The 13411-nt window shown below is 45.3% G+C and overlaps 1 protein-coding gene across 1 annotated transcript in view; it reads left to right on the forward strand.

The window, feature by feature from the left end:
- The window catches only part of IL31RA (interleukin 31 receptor A), an 88098-nt gene that overhangs the window by 66831 nt on the left and 7856 nt on the right, over positions 1-13411 (forward strand). The window contains exons 10-14 of the mRNA XM_077281394.1: positions 7006-7082; positions 8023-8239; positions 10433-10618; positions 12440-12541; positions 12829-12975. Of these exons, the coding sequence (XP_077137509.1) occupies positions 7006-7082; positions 8023-8239; positions 10433-10618; positions 12440-12541; positions 12829-12975 (729 nt within the window). The remainder of the gene's footprint in view (positions 1-7005; positions 7083-8022; positions 8240-10432; positions 10619-12439; positions 12542-12828; positions 12976-13411) is intronic.

The raw sequence follows: 13411 nt of genomic DNA on the forward strand, positions 1-13411 counted from the left end.
AAGTCCAGGCTGCGTCGGAGAGGTGAGTATAGCAATATTTTTTATTTTAATTCTTTATTTTACACATTAATGTTGTTTCGATACCGATACCCGATACCACAAAAGTATCGGATCTCGGTATCGGAATTCCGATACAGCAAATATTGGCCGATACCCGATACTTGCGGTATCGGAATGCTAAACAATGGCATCCGATCCGATTTTTTATCGGATCGGATGCCATGCAGGAGGTCTGTGGGTCCAAACAACAGAGCTCCGGTGCAGAGCGTCTAGGCCTGGGACTTCCGGTAGGCCAGGCGCAGCTCCCGGAAGTCCCAGGCCTCTGCGTCGGATCTGTGTTGTTTGGGCGACATTGCGCTGCTCCCTGCTATGCCGACCAGAAGTCCCAGGCTGCACTTCTGAGGCCTGAGGAGATAGCTGTCCGGAGGCCCTGTGATTGCTGTCTGCAGGCAGCAACCATCATCCAGTGAACTGTGGGGTGTCATTGGCCAATTTTACTAAGATAAGTGAGGGGGAGGCTGGAAGAGGCCTGTGCTATGGGTGCCGTTTCCCGCCATTAGGAACGCCATCTTGCAGTACAGACTCAATTTCACCACCATTACTGTTTGTGGTGCATCCTTATTAACCCCTATTTCTGCTAATTGCAGGGCTAACTATAAATATTCTCTCATGGAGAAGCCACAAAATAAGAAACCAAAGTTAAGTAAAGGGAGTGGTAGTAGCAGTAGCCGACCCTTTCAAGAGTCATGGACTGAGATGTACGGCATTATAGAAAAAAATGGCAGATCATTTTGCGTTCTATGTAGTGAAACGGTAGTAAGCAGAACGTGGAATGTAAATAGACATTTTGAAACTAATCATTCCCAGCTCTTGAAAAAAAGTGAGGATGAAAGGAAGGAATACATTTCCAGGCAGCTACACCTTCATAAGAGCCAATCTAATTCCATCCTTAAATTTGTAAAAAGCTCTACAAATGTAACATCTGCAAGTCTGAGCATTGCTCACTCCATAGCTCAGCATGGAAAAGCACTCAGTGAGGGAGAATTTATTAAAGATACTCTCTTAAGATGTGCACCAGTTCTGTTTCATGATATGCAGAATAAAGATGCAATTATTAAGAGAATATCTGAGTTACCACTGAGTAGAAATATCATAAAAGACCGAATAATGAGACTGAACACAAACGTACAACATCAATTAAAGAGAGACATAAGTAATTGTAAATATTTTTCGATCTCTCTTGATGAAACTACTGATGTCACATCACATGCTCAGTTGGCCATTATTGGTCGATATTCTGATGGTCTCACAATGAGAGAAGAGTTGATAAAGTTAGTATCAGTGCCAACAAGTACATCAGGAAGTGAAATATGTAAGGTTGTTATGCAAACATTCTGTGACCTAAGCATTGATATCTCTAAAGTTGTGTCAGTGACGACAGATGGGGCACCAAACATGGTGGGGAAAAAAGTCGGATTTGTTAAATTGTTTACGGAAGGTATTGGACATCCGATTGTGCCTTTTCATTGCATTATCCATCAGGAGGCTTTATGTGCCAAGCAGGATTCACTGACTTAAACGACTTAATGTCAGTTGTTACAAAAATCGTTAATTTAATAGCTGCTCGCCCCCTTCGCAAGCGAGAATTTTCTGCACTTTTACTGGAGGTTGATTCCACCTACAGTGGACTGCTGATGTACAATAATGTAAGATGGCTGAGCCGAGGCAAAGTTCTTGAGCGCTTTGTGGAGTGTTTTGAAGAAATTAAGCTATTTCTTGAGGATAAGGATCTGGGAAACTTTCCTCAGCTCTATGATTCTACGTGGGTCAACAACCTGATGTTTTTTACAGATCTCTCTGTTCATATTAATGAACTGAACTTAAAGCTACAAGGTTTTGGCAAAAGTATTGACGTTATGTTTGGATACATAAAAGCTTTTGAAAGTAAACTTAAAATTTTCAAGCGAGATGTAGAAACTAAAACTTATAAGTATTTTCCTCGAGTAACAAAGTATTTTGAGAAGGCCAGTGCAGCTGTACAAAATGAAATGGAACCCTTGCATATACAGTACCAGCATGTTTTAGACTCGTTACTTGACCAGTTCAGTGATAGATTTCATCAATTTAGAAGCCTAGAACAGACCATGAAAATAATTAAGTATCCTGATGTAGTAGTCTACAGTAGTTTGGAATTAAATGGTTTCCAGTGGATACAAATTGATGATTTGGAGATGCAACTTGCAGAATTTCAGGACAGCATCTGGGCTCAGGTGTTTGTTGACTTGAGGTCAAAGCTTGAGAATCTAGAAAGGTGCCGCTTGGAGAATCAAGAGGAGTGCCACTATGAACAGGAAATTTGGAGTGCCTGGAATAGGTTACCAGACACTTTTAGCACCCTGAAAAATATAGCAATGGCTTTACTCACTATTTTTCCCTCTACCTACTTTTGTGAGACCTTATTCTCAGCATTAAATAATATCAAAACCAACAAAAGAAACAGATTGACAGATGAACTTAGTAGCGCTTGCTTGGGCTTGAAGTGTACAAAATACCAACCTTCAATTGAACATTTAGCTAGTGAAATTCAGCAACAAAAAAGTCACTAAATTTAGTGATGGCGAACCTGTGGCAGTCCAGCTGTTGCAAAACTACAATTCCCATCATGCCTGGCCATTCCAAGCAAAAGCTTTGGCTGTGAAGACATGATGGGAATTGTAGTTTTGCAACAGCTGGAATGCCACAGGTTTGCCATCGCAAGAATTCCCCCTCCCCCTCACTTATCTTAGTTCACGGCACCCCACACAAGTTAAATAATAGCAAGAACAAGACCAACAAAAGAAAACAACTGACAGATGAACAAAGAAGTCACTAAGCAGGTAAGTTAAATAATTATAATTATACATATTTGTTATTTAAACTATACATGTCGCAAAATTATGTTTTTTTATCAAGGTGACACACCACCCAAGTTATGCTCGTTTTTTTTGGCGAATTTTGACACACCAAGCTCAAAAGGTTGCCCATCACTGTAATAGTGGCACACAATGCAACCGCTATGGGGCCCGTGAGTCAGGCCGATACAGTTGAAAGTAGTGCGGGAGGAGAGAGCGACAGATGACGCTCCCTCTCCCATCATTCCCCTCTGTCTCTGACACAGCGGGTGTGCGATGACATCACTTCATTGCGCATCACGCTGTGCCGAGCAATGGAGTGGGTTGGCTGCATTTTACACTATGGGGTATCTTCAGTATGCCCTATGGGGTGGCTGCATTATACTCTATGAGGGGGGCTGCATTATACTCTATGAGGTGGCTGTATTATACTCTGTGGGGTGGCTACATTATACAATACGGGGTTGCTGCATTATACTGTGTGGGGTGGCTTCATTATACTGTATGGGGTGGCAGCATTTTATTGTATGGAGTCGCTACATTATACTGTAAGGGGTGACTGAATTATCCTCTATAGGGGTGGCTGCATTGTATTCAATGGGGTGGCTGCATTGTATTCTATGGGGTGGCTGCATTATCCTCTGAGGGGGACTGCATTATACCCTATTGAGGACTATGGGGTGCATTATATTTTATGGGGACTATATTATTCTCTATTGGACTATGAAGAGTGCATTATACTATCTGTACTATATGGGACCTGCATTATACTGTACCAAGGACTATGGGGAATTAATTATAGTACATGAAGAACTATGGGGTGTATTATACTATGGGGAGTGCATTGTGCTACATTGATGTGCATTATACAATATTGAGGACGATGAGGAGTGTATTATACTACATGAATAATTATGGGGAGTGTATTATACTATATGGAGGACTATGGGGCACATTATACTATATGGAGGACTATGGTGACTGCATTATTCTATATGGAAGACTATGGGGAAAATTATACTATATGGAGGACTGTGGGGCACAATATTCTATATGGAGGACTATGGGGTGCATTATATTATGTGGAGGACTATGGAATGTATTATAATAAACAAGCAAAATGCTGCCTATTCATCTAGTTGTTGGATTGTTTATGCCAAAGCAAAAATCATTGTTCTCAGCAGCACCTCGCCGGTGAAAAGTGCAGATGTACTGCTGATACTGTATGGGGACAGATTGATCTATTAGTGATCGTTCTGTGCCCGTCATTCTTCCTCATCCTGTGTAAAGAGGCCAGGAAACAAGCGTCAAACGACTTCAATATTGTCTATCACACTCATTTAGTGGCCTGAACTCAGCGCATGTAAATACAACCAAAATGATTCTGTGTGATGTGCAATATGTCAGCATTGGGGACCCCACTTTATCTAAAACTGACCCTGCCAGCATGGTCAAGGTGGTGCTGCAAATTACAATGCTTTTTCAGAGAATCAAGCTTAGCACATATATGCAATACCAACACTAAGTGTGGAGCATACATACAGTTTCAGAAACCTATCTTATACATGCAGCTCTGTCAAAAAGTAAGAGACCACCGCAAAATTTTAATTTTGTCTGATTTTTCTCTTTATAGGTATATTTTTAATTAAAATGTAATTTGTTCTTTTATTCTATAAACTACTGACAACAAGTCTCCGAAGTTCCAAGCAATAAATTTTGTATTTATTTTCTGAAAATGAGAAAGTTAGGACCATCCCAATAGTGATACACCTTGACGTTTGTGGCATGGCTTTTACATGTTTTTTGATGGAAAAAAAATGGTGTTTACTAAGTACTCAATGTTATTTATATGCACTATTACTTTTATCTATTTACTTACAGATGGTTATATGTTCATTTTGTTTCTATCTTGGGTTTTATCTGTTTAATGGCCAGTGTGAACATGCTCCTATTTTTCATGCATACCAACTTACACTCCAGTTTAATTTTTTTTGGTTACACAGATATAGTAACAGAACCAAGTTTACTACATACATATTGCACCAGAACCTAGCTTACTACACCAACACAGTACCAGAACCAATCATACTACATAGATATTGTACGAGAACCTAGCTTACTACACCGACACAGTAAGAGAACCAAACATAGTACATAGATATTGTACCAGACCCTAGCTTACTACACCGACACAGTAAGAGAACCAATCATAGTAAATAGATATTGTACGAGAACCTAGCTTACTACACCGACACAGTAAGAGAACCAATCATAGTACATAGATATTGTACGAGAACCTAGCTTACTACACCGACACAGTAAGAGAACCAAACATAGTACATAGATATTGTACCAGACCCTAGCTTACTACACCGACACAGTAAGAGAACCAATCATAGTACATAGATATTGTACGAGAACCTAGCTTACTACACCGACACAGTAAGAGAACCAATCATAGTACATAGATATTGTACGAGAACCTAGCTTACTACACCGACACAGTAAGAGAACCAATCATAGTACATAGATATTGTACGAGAACCTAGCTTACTACACCGACACAGTAAGAGAACCAAACATAGTACATAGATATTGTACCAGACCCTAGCTTACTACACCGACACAGTAAGAGAACCAATCATAGTACATAGATATTGTACGAGAACCTAGCTTACTACACCGACACAGTAAGAGAACCAATCATAGTACATAGATATTGTACGAGAACCTAGCTTACTACACCGACACAGTAAGAGAACCAATCATAGTACATAGATATTGTACGAGAACCTAGCTTACTACACCGACACAGTAAGAGAACCAATCATAGTACATAGATATTGTACGAGAACCTAGCTTACTACACCGACACAGTAAGAGAACCAATCATACTACATAGATATTGTACGAGAACCTAGCTTACTACACCGAAACAGTAAGAGAACCAAACATAGTACATAGATATTGTACCAGACCCTAGCTTACTACACCGACACAGTAAGAGAACCAATCATAGTAAATAGATATTGTACGAGAACCTAGCTTACTACACCGACACAGTAAGAGAACCAAACATAGTACATAGATATTGTACGAGAACCTAGCTTACTACACCGACACAGTAAGAGAACCAAACATAGTACATAGATATTGTACGAGAACCTAGCTTACTACACCGACACAATAAGAGAACCAAACATAGTACATAGATATTGTACCAGACCCTAGCTTACTACACCGACACAGTAAGAGAACCAATCATAGTACATAGATATTGTACGAGAACCTAGCTTACTACACTGACACAGTAAGAGAACCAAACATAGTACATAGATATTGTACGAGAACCTAGCTTACTACACCGACACAGTAAGAGAACCAATCATAGTACATAGATATTGTACGAGAACCTAGCTTACTACACCGACACAGTAAGAGAACCAATCATAGTACATAGATATTGTACGAGAACCTAGCTTACTACACCGACACAGTAAGAGAACCAAACATAGTACATAGATATTATACCAGACCCTAGCTTACTACACCGACACAGTAAGAGAACCAAACATAGTACATAGATATTGTACGAGAACCTAGCTTACTACGCCGACACAGTAAGAGAACCAAACATAGTACATAGATATTGTACGAGAACCTAGCTTACTACACCGACACAGTAAGAGAACCAATCATAGTACATAGATATTGTACGAGAACCTAGCTTACTACACCGACACAGTAAAAGAACCAATCATAGTACATAGATATTGTACGAGAACCTAGCTTACTACACTGACACAGTAAGAGAACCAAACATAGTACATAGATATTGTACCAGACCCTAGCTTAACACATAGATTCAGTAACAGAACCAATCATAGTGTATAGATTCATTGCAAGATCCAAGTCAATCACAGATATAGTTCATGAACAAAGGCTAGTGTATAGATATAGTAGTAGAACCAGTCTTAGCTCATAGATGTGTCTCTCATATGCTACTCCCTATGGCACTGTCCCAGCACTGTACTTATTTGGTCAAGGAAACAAACGAATCCAGCCTTGTTATTACTGATAACTCTAAATAGACATAATTTCTCTATATTCTTAGCACCGACTCTCAGTGTTGAACTTTGGCGAGTGATCAGCTCCACAGAGCGTACAAGAATTGTATATGTGAAATGGAAGGTGAGTGTCATAAGGAAACTACTTTACCAGCTGTCGGGTAAAGGTGTGTTTTACGATAGTTGACAATCATTTCATCAGAAATGAAAATGAAGTAGGAGAAAGATGGAAAAGTGTAGTGTAAAAGTATTAAAAAAGAGCAAGTGGTGAAAGAGACAAAGAAAGGTAAATAATTAGTCCTACCTCTAGGGGGAGCTCACTACATACATATTTATACCACCACCACTAGGAGGAGCTCACTACATACAGATTTAAAAAAATAAGCCCTCACCCGACCCGAGATCGAAAACGAAAAATGGAGACGCTACGGGTATCGGAAAATGGCACTTTTTTTTTTTTTTTTTTTTTTTTTTTTTAATAAAGTTTGGAATTTTTTTTCACCACTTAGATAAAAAGGAACCTAGACATGTTTGGTGTCTATGAACTCGTAATGACCTGGAGAATCATAATGGCAGCTCAGTTTTAGTGAACCTAGCAAAAAAGCCAAACAAAAAACAGGTGTGGGATTGCACTTTTTTCGCAATTTCACCGCACTTGGAATTTTTTTCCCGTTTTCCAGTACACAATATGTTAAAACCAATGGAGTCGTTCAAAAGTACAACTCGTCCAACAAAAAACAAGCCCTCACTTGGCTATATTGACAGAAAAATAAAAAAGTCACGGCTCTGGGAAGGAGGGGAGCGAAAAACGAAAACGCAAAACCAAAAATACCTCCGGTCATGAAGGGATTAAACACAATTTTATAAGCAGTGAGCTCCTCCTAGTGGTCACTACAAGAATATGCTGTGCCAAAATCACATGGAAGTACAGTAGTTCCATGTGGACCCCGTGGCAGCCACATGCCATACTTATATGATAGTTGCACCTCTGAATCCTCCCCATAAACACGTTTATTTAGTAATCAATATTCACCTTCCATGTGAGCGTCTTTTTTTTTCTGTAGGAGAGATCCAGTATCCGGTCACCCGGCATCATCCTGGGGTACAGTGTTCAGTGGTTTCCCGAGAAGAGATCCTTTGATTACAGGAATAAGACAACAAATAACAATGAAATGATGTTAAATATCTCGGAGGACGCTCACATCATATCTGTCGAGTATTTCAACTCTGCCGGATGGTCCCCGAAAGCCACACTGCGAATCCCAGCCACTGCGGAGAAGAGTAAGTACCAAAGGAGCGTCCGCCGGAGACTGCTGGTGTGACTGTGTGCCATGGTGAGCTGTTCTACATAGGAGACCTCTGGTCGCCCGCTGGCCCATGACTGAATGCCGCCTCGTGACTGTGTGCCGCCTCATGAATGTGTGCCGGCTCATGACTGTGTGCCGGCTCATGACTGTGTGCCGGCCCATGACTGTGTGCCGCCTCTTGACTGTGTGCCGCCTCGTGACTGTGTGCCGCCTCATGACTGTGTGCCGCCTCATGACTGTGTGCCGGCCCATGACTGTGTGCCACCTCATGACTGTGTGCCACCTCATGACTGTGTGCCGCCTCATGACTGTGTGCCACCTCATGACTCTGTGCCGCCTCATGACTGTGTGCCGCCTCATGACTGTGCCGGCTCATGATTGTGTGGCGGCTCATGATTGTCTGGCGGCTTATGACTGTGTGCCTCCTCATGACTGTGTGCCGCCTCATGACTGCGTGGGGCCTCATGACTGTGTGCCGCCTCATGACTGTGTAGGGCCTCATGACTGTGTGGGGCCTCATGACTGGGTGCCGGCCCATGACTGTGTGCCACCTCATGACTGTGTGCCTGCCCATGACTGTGTGCCGGCCCATGACTGTGTGCCTCCTCATGACTGTGTGCCGCCTCATGACTGTGCCACCTCATGACTGCCGGCTCATGATTGTGTGCCGCCTCACGACTGTGTGCCGCCTCATGACTGTGTGCCACCTCGTGACTGTGTGGGGCCTCATGACTGTGTGCTGGCTCATGACTGTGTGGAGCCTCGTGACTGTGTGGAGCCTCGTGACTGTGTGGGGCCTCGTGACTGTGTGGGGCCTCATGACTGTGTGCTGGCTCATGACTGTGTGGAGCCTCATGACTGTGTGGGGCCTCATGACTGTGTGGGGCCTCATGACTGTGTGGGGCCTCATGACTGTGTGGGGCCTCATGACTGTGTGCCGGCTCATGACTGTGTGCCGCCTCATGACTGTGTGCCGCCTCATGACTGTGTGGGGCCTCATGACTGTGCGCCGCCTCATGACTGTGCGCCGTCTCATGACTGTGCGCCGCCTCATGACTGTGCGCCGTCTCATGACTGTGCGCCGCCTCATGACTGTGCGCCGCCTCATGACTGTGCGCCGGCTCATGACTGTGTGCCGCCTCATGACTGTGCCGCCTCATGACTGTGTGCCACCTCATGACTGTGTGCCGCCTCATGACTGCGTGCCGCCTCATGACTGCGTGCCGCCTCATGACTGCGTGCCAGCTCATGACTGCGTGCCGCCTCATGACTGTGTGCCGCCTCATGACTGTGTGCCGCCTCATGACTGTGTGCCGCCTCATGACTGTGTGCCGCCTCATGACTGTGTGCCGCCTCATGACGGTGTGCCGCCTCATGACGGTGTGCCGCCTCATGACGGTGTGCCGCCTCATGACGGTGTGCCGCCTCATGACGGTGTGCCGCCTCATGACGGTGTGCCGCCTCATGACTGTGTGGGGCCTCATGACTGTGTGGGGCCTCATGACTGTGTGGGGCCTCATGACTGTGTGGGGCCTCATGACTACGCCGCCTCATGACTGTGCGCCGCCTCATGACTGTGCGCCGCCTCATGACTGTGCGCCGCCTCATGACTGTGTGCCGCCTCATGACTGTGTGCCGGCTCATGACTGTGTGCCCCCTCATGACTGTGTGCCCCCTCATGACTGTGTGGGGCCTCATGACTGTGTGCTGGCTCATGACTGTGTGCTAGCTCATGACTGTGTGGGGCCTCATGACTGTGTGGGGCCTAATGACTGTGTGCCGGCTCATGACTGTGTGCCGCCTCATGACTGTGTGCCGCCTCATGACTGTGCACCGCCTCATGACTGTGTGCCGGCTCTTGTGCACGTCCTGTTCATGGCACGGTACCCGATGATGGTGAACACTTCTCGGCAGTTGTTCCAAGTCGTAACCTCTTCTGGACATCGCCGGATAACCCCTTTAACTCTTGTGTCATCCAATTTAAGAGTTCCCATCTGTATCCACAGCTTTGAGAGGGACCTATCAATAAGTGTTCACTTCCCGCACAGCGCCTCCAGAGAGAAAACACGGAATTACACGAATGGGCGGTTTATGCAATGTGTAGATGTTTCGGACCCCGTCCTACGAAATCCTTATTACATTAATAAATGGAAATCTTACATTACAGGTCAGGGTGTGATCTCCAGCGTCCATATCTCCACCGCAGCGGCTGAAGACACCACTGTGACCTGGACGGTTACGGATCCACGCTACCACAGATTTGTCCTGGATTGGTGCATAGATTTGGGAGTCGCCCTCTGTAATATGTCGTTTCAGTATGTGGATAATTCATCGAGATGGACATTCAAGAAAGGTAGAAGATTACCGTACAATGAAGCTCACATGTCACAGGGAAGGGCAAGGATAGCTGAGGGCCAATATAGAGCAAGATGGTCGGTCAGAGGACTGCAAAGGTTACAGTGCAGGACGGTATCATAATCAGGACCTGTGCATGATACATAAGGTATACAGGGAGCTCCCCCTAGTGGTGGCTGCAGACAGGATCTTATTTATCTCTGTATACAGGGAGCTCCCCCTAGTGGTGGCTGCAGACAGGATCTTATGTATCTCTGTATACAGGGAGCTCCCCCTAGTGGTGGCTGCAGACAGGATCTTATGTATCTCTGTATACAGGGAGCTCCCCCTAGTGGTGACTGCAGACAGGATCTTATCATGTATCTCTGTATACAGGGAGCTCCCCCTAGTGGTGGCTGCAGACAGGATCTTATCATGTATCTCTGTATACAGGGAGCTCCCCCTAGTGGTGGCTGCAGACAAAATCTTATCATGTATCTCTGTATACAGGGAGCTCCCCCTAGTGGTGGCTGCAGACAGGATCTTATCATGTATCTCTGTATACAGGGAGCTCCCCCTAGTGGTGGCTACAGACAGGATCTTATCATATATCTCTGTATACAGGGAGCTCCCTCTAGTGGTGACTGCAGACAGGATCTTATCATGTATCTCTGTATACAGGGAGCTCCCCCTAGTGGTGGCTGCAGACAGGATCTTATCATGTGTCTTTGTATACAGGGAGCTCCCCCTAGTGGTGGCTGCAGACAGGATCTTATCATGAATCTGTGTATACAGAGAGCTCCCCCTAGTGGTGAGTGCTGACAGGATCTTATCTTGTATCTCTGTATACAGGGAGCTCCCCCTAGTGGTGGCTGCAGGCAGGATCTTATCATGTATCTCTGTATACAGGGAGCTCCCCCTAGTGGTGGCTGCAGGCAGGATCTTATCATGTATCTCTGTATACAGGGAGCTCCCCTAGTGGTGACTGCAGACAGGATCTTATCATGTATCTCTGTATACAGGGTGCTCCCCCTAGTGGTGACTGCAGACAGGATCTTATCATGTATCTCTGTATACAGGGAGCTCCCCTAGTGGTGGCTGCAGACAGGATCTTATCATGTATCTCTGTGTACAGGGAGCTCCCCCTAGTGGTGGCTGCAGACAGGATCTTATCATGTATCTCTGTATACAGGGAGCTCCTCCTAGTGGTGGCTGCAGACAGGATCTTATCATGTATCTCTGTATACAGGGAGCTCCCCCTAGTGGTGGCTGCAGACAGGATCTTATCATGTATCTCTGTATACAGGGAGCTCCCCCTAGTGGTGACTGCAGACAGGATCTTATCATGTATCTCTGTATACAGGGAGCTCCCCCTAGTGGTGACTGCAGACAGGATCTTATCATGTATCTCTGTATACAGGGAACTCCCCCTAGTGGTGACTGCAGACAGGATCTTGTCATGTATCTCTGTATACAGGGAGCTCCCCCTAGTGGTGGCTGCAGACAGGATCTTATCATGTATCTCTGTATACAGGGAGCTCCCCCTAGTGGTGACTGCAGACAGGATCTTATCATGTATCTCTGTATACAGGGAGCTCCCCCTAGTGGTGACTGCAGACAGGATCTTGTCATGTATCTCTGTATACAGGGAGCTCCCCCTAGTGGTGACTGCAGACAGGATCTTATCATGTATCTCTGTATACAGGGAGCTCCCCCTAGTGGTGACTGCAGACAGGATCTTATCATGTATCTCTGTATCAGGACTAGTTGGCGGTTTCCTTACACTATTTCCCTGTTTCTTAGAATCTTCCTTTTCCTGTACTTTCCTTGTTTTTTGTAGGAATTCTGGAGCCGTACAAACGTTACAGGATTTCAGTTTACCCCATACTGGATAATAAGGAGGAATCTCCATATACCAAATATTTCTATGCCAAGGAAAAAGGTACGCACATTTCCCCTGTCTTGCTGGGCCTGTTCTCTGGGTACAATTTACTTTTGAGCCCCTGAGAACGAAAACTACAGGAGATAACAACTAAAAGCATGAACAATATTTATTGTGCACAATGTTATAATAGCAGTAATATTTGGGATCTTTCTGAGTAAAGTTCAGGCACCGCATGCGCTGGATGTAACAGTATTGTGTTAGCACCATGTGGCGGTATGAATTATGTGTATGAATGATACAATGTGGCAGTGGCCTCTGTGTAATGTATTCTGTATCGGTCACAGCTCCGCTTCATGGCCCGACCACTAAACTGGTCCAACAGACGAAGACCGAGGCGACCATCCGGTGGGATCCGCTCCGACCGCCGGACACCAATGGTTTCATCACAGCGTTTACTGTCGTTTATAAACCTCTTAAAGGACAAGAATCCGGTGAGGACAAATATAGCGGGACCTTCCCCGAGCCGTCCAGCGCTATAGCGGGAGCTGCCCAGAGCCGTTCAGCGTTATAGTAGGAGCTGCTCCGAGCCGTCCAGCGCTATAGTAGGAGCTGCCCTAAGCCATCCAGCACTATGGTAGGAGGTGCCCTGAGCCATCCAACGCTATGTTGGGAGCTTTCCTGAGCTGTCCAGCGGGAGCTGCCATGAAAAATCCAGCGCTATAGTGGGAGCTGTCCCGAACCATTCAGCGCTATGGCGGCAGCTGCCACGAGCCGTCCATCGCTATAGCGGGAGCTGCCACGAGCCGTCCATCGCTATAGCGGGAGCTGCCCTTATCCATCCAGCACTATAGCGGGAGCTGCCCTGAGCCGTGCAGCGCTATAGCGGGAGCTGCCCTGAGCCGTGCAGCGCTATAGCGGGAGCTGCCC

The sequence above is a fragment of the Ranitomeya variabilis genome, chromosome 1, assembly GCF_051348905.1.
Source record: "Ranitomeya variabilis isolate aRanVar5 chromosome 1, aRanVar5.hap1, whole genome shotgun sequence".
Taxonomy (NCBI): domain Eukaryota; kingdom Metazoa; phylum Chordata; class Amphibia; order Anura; family Dendrobatidae; genus Ranitomeya; species Ranitomeya variabilis.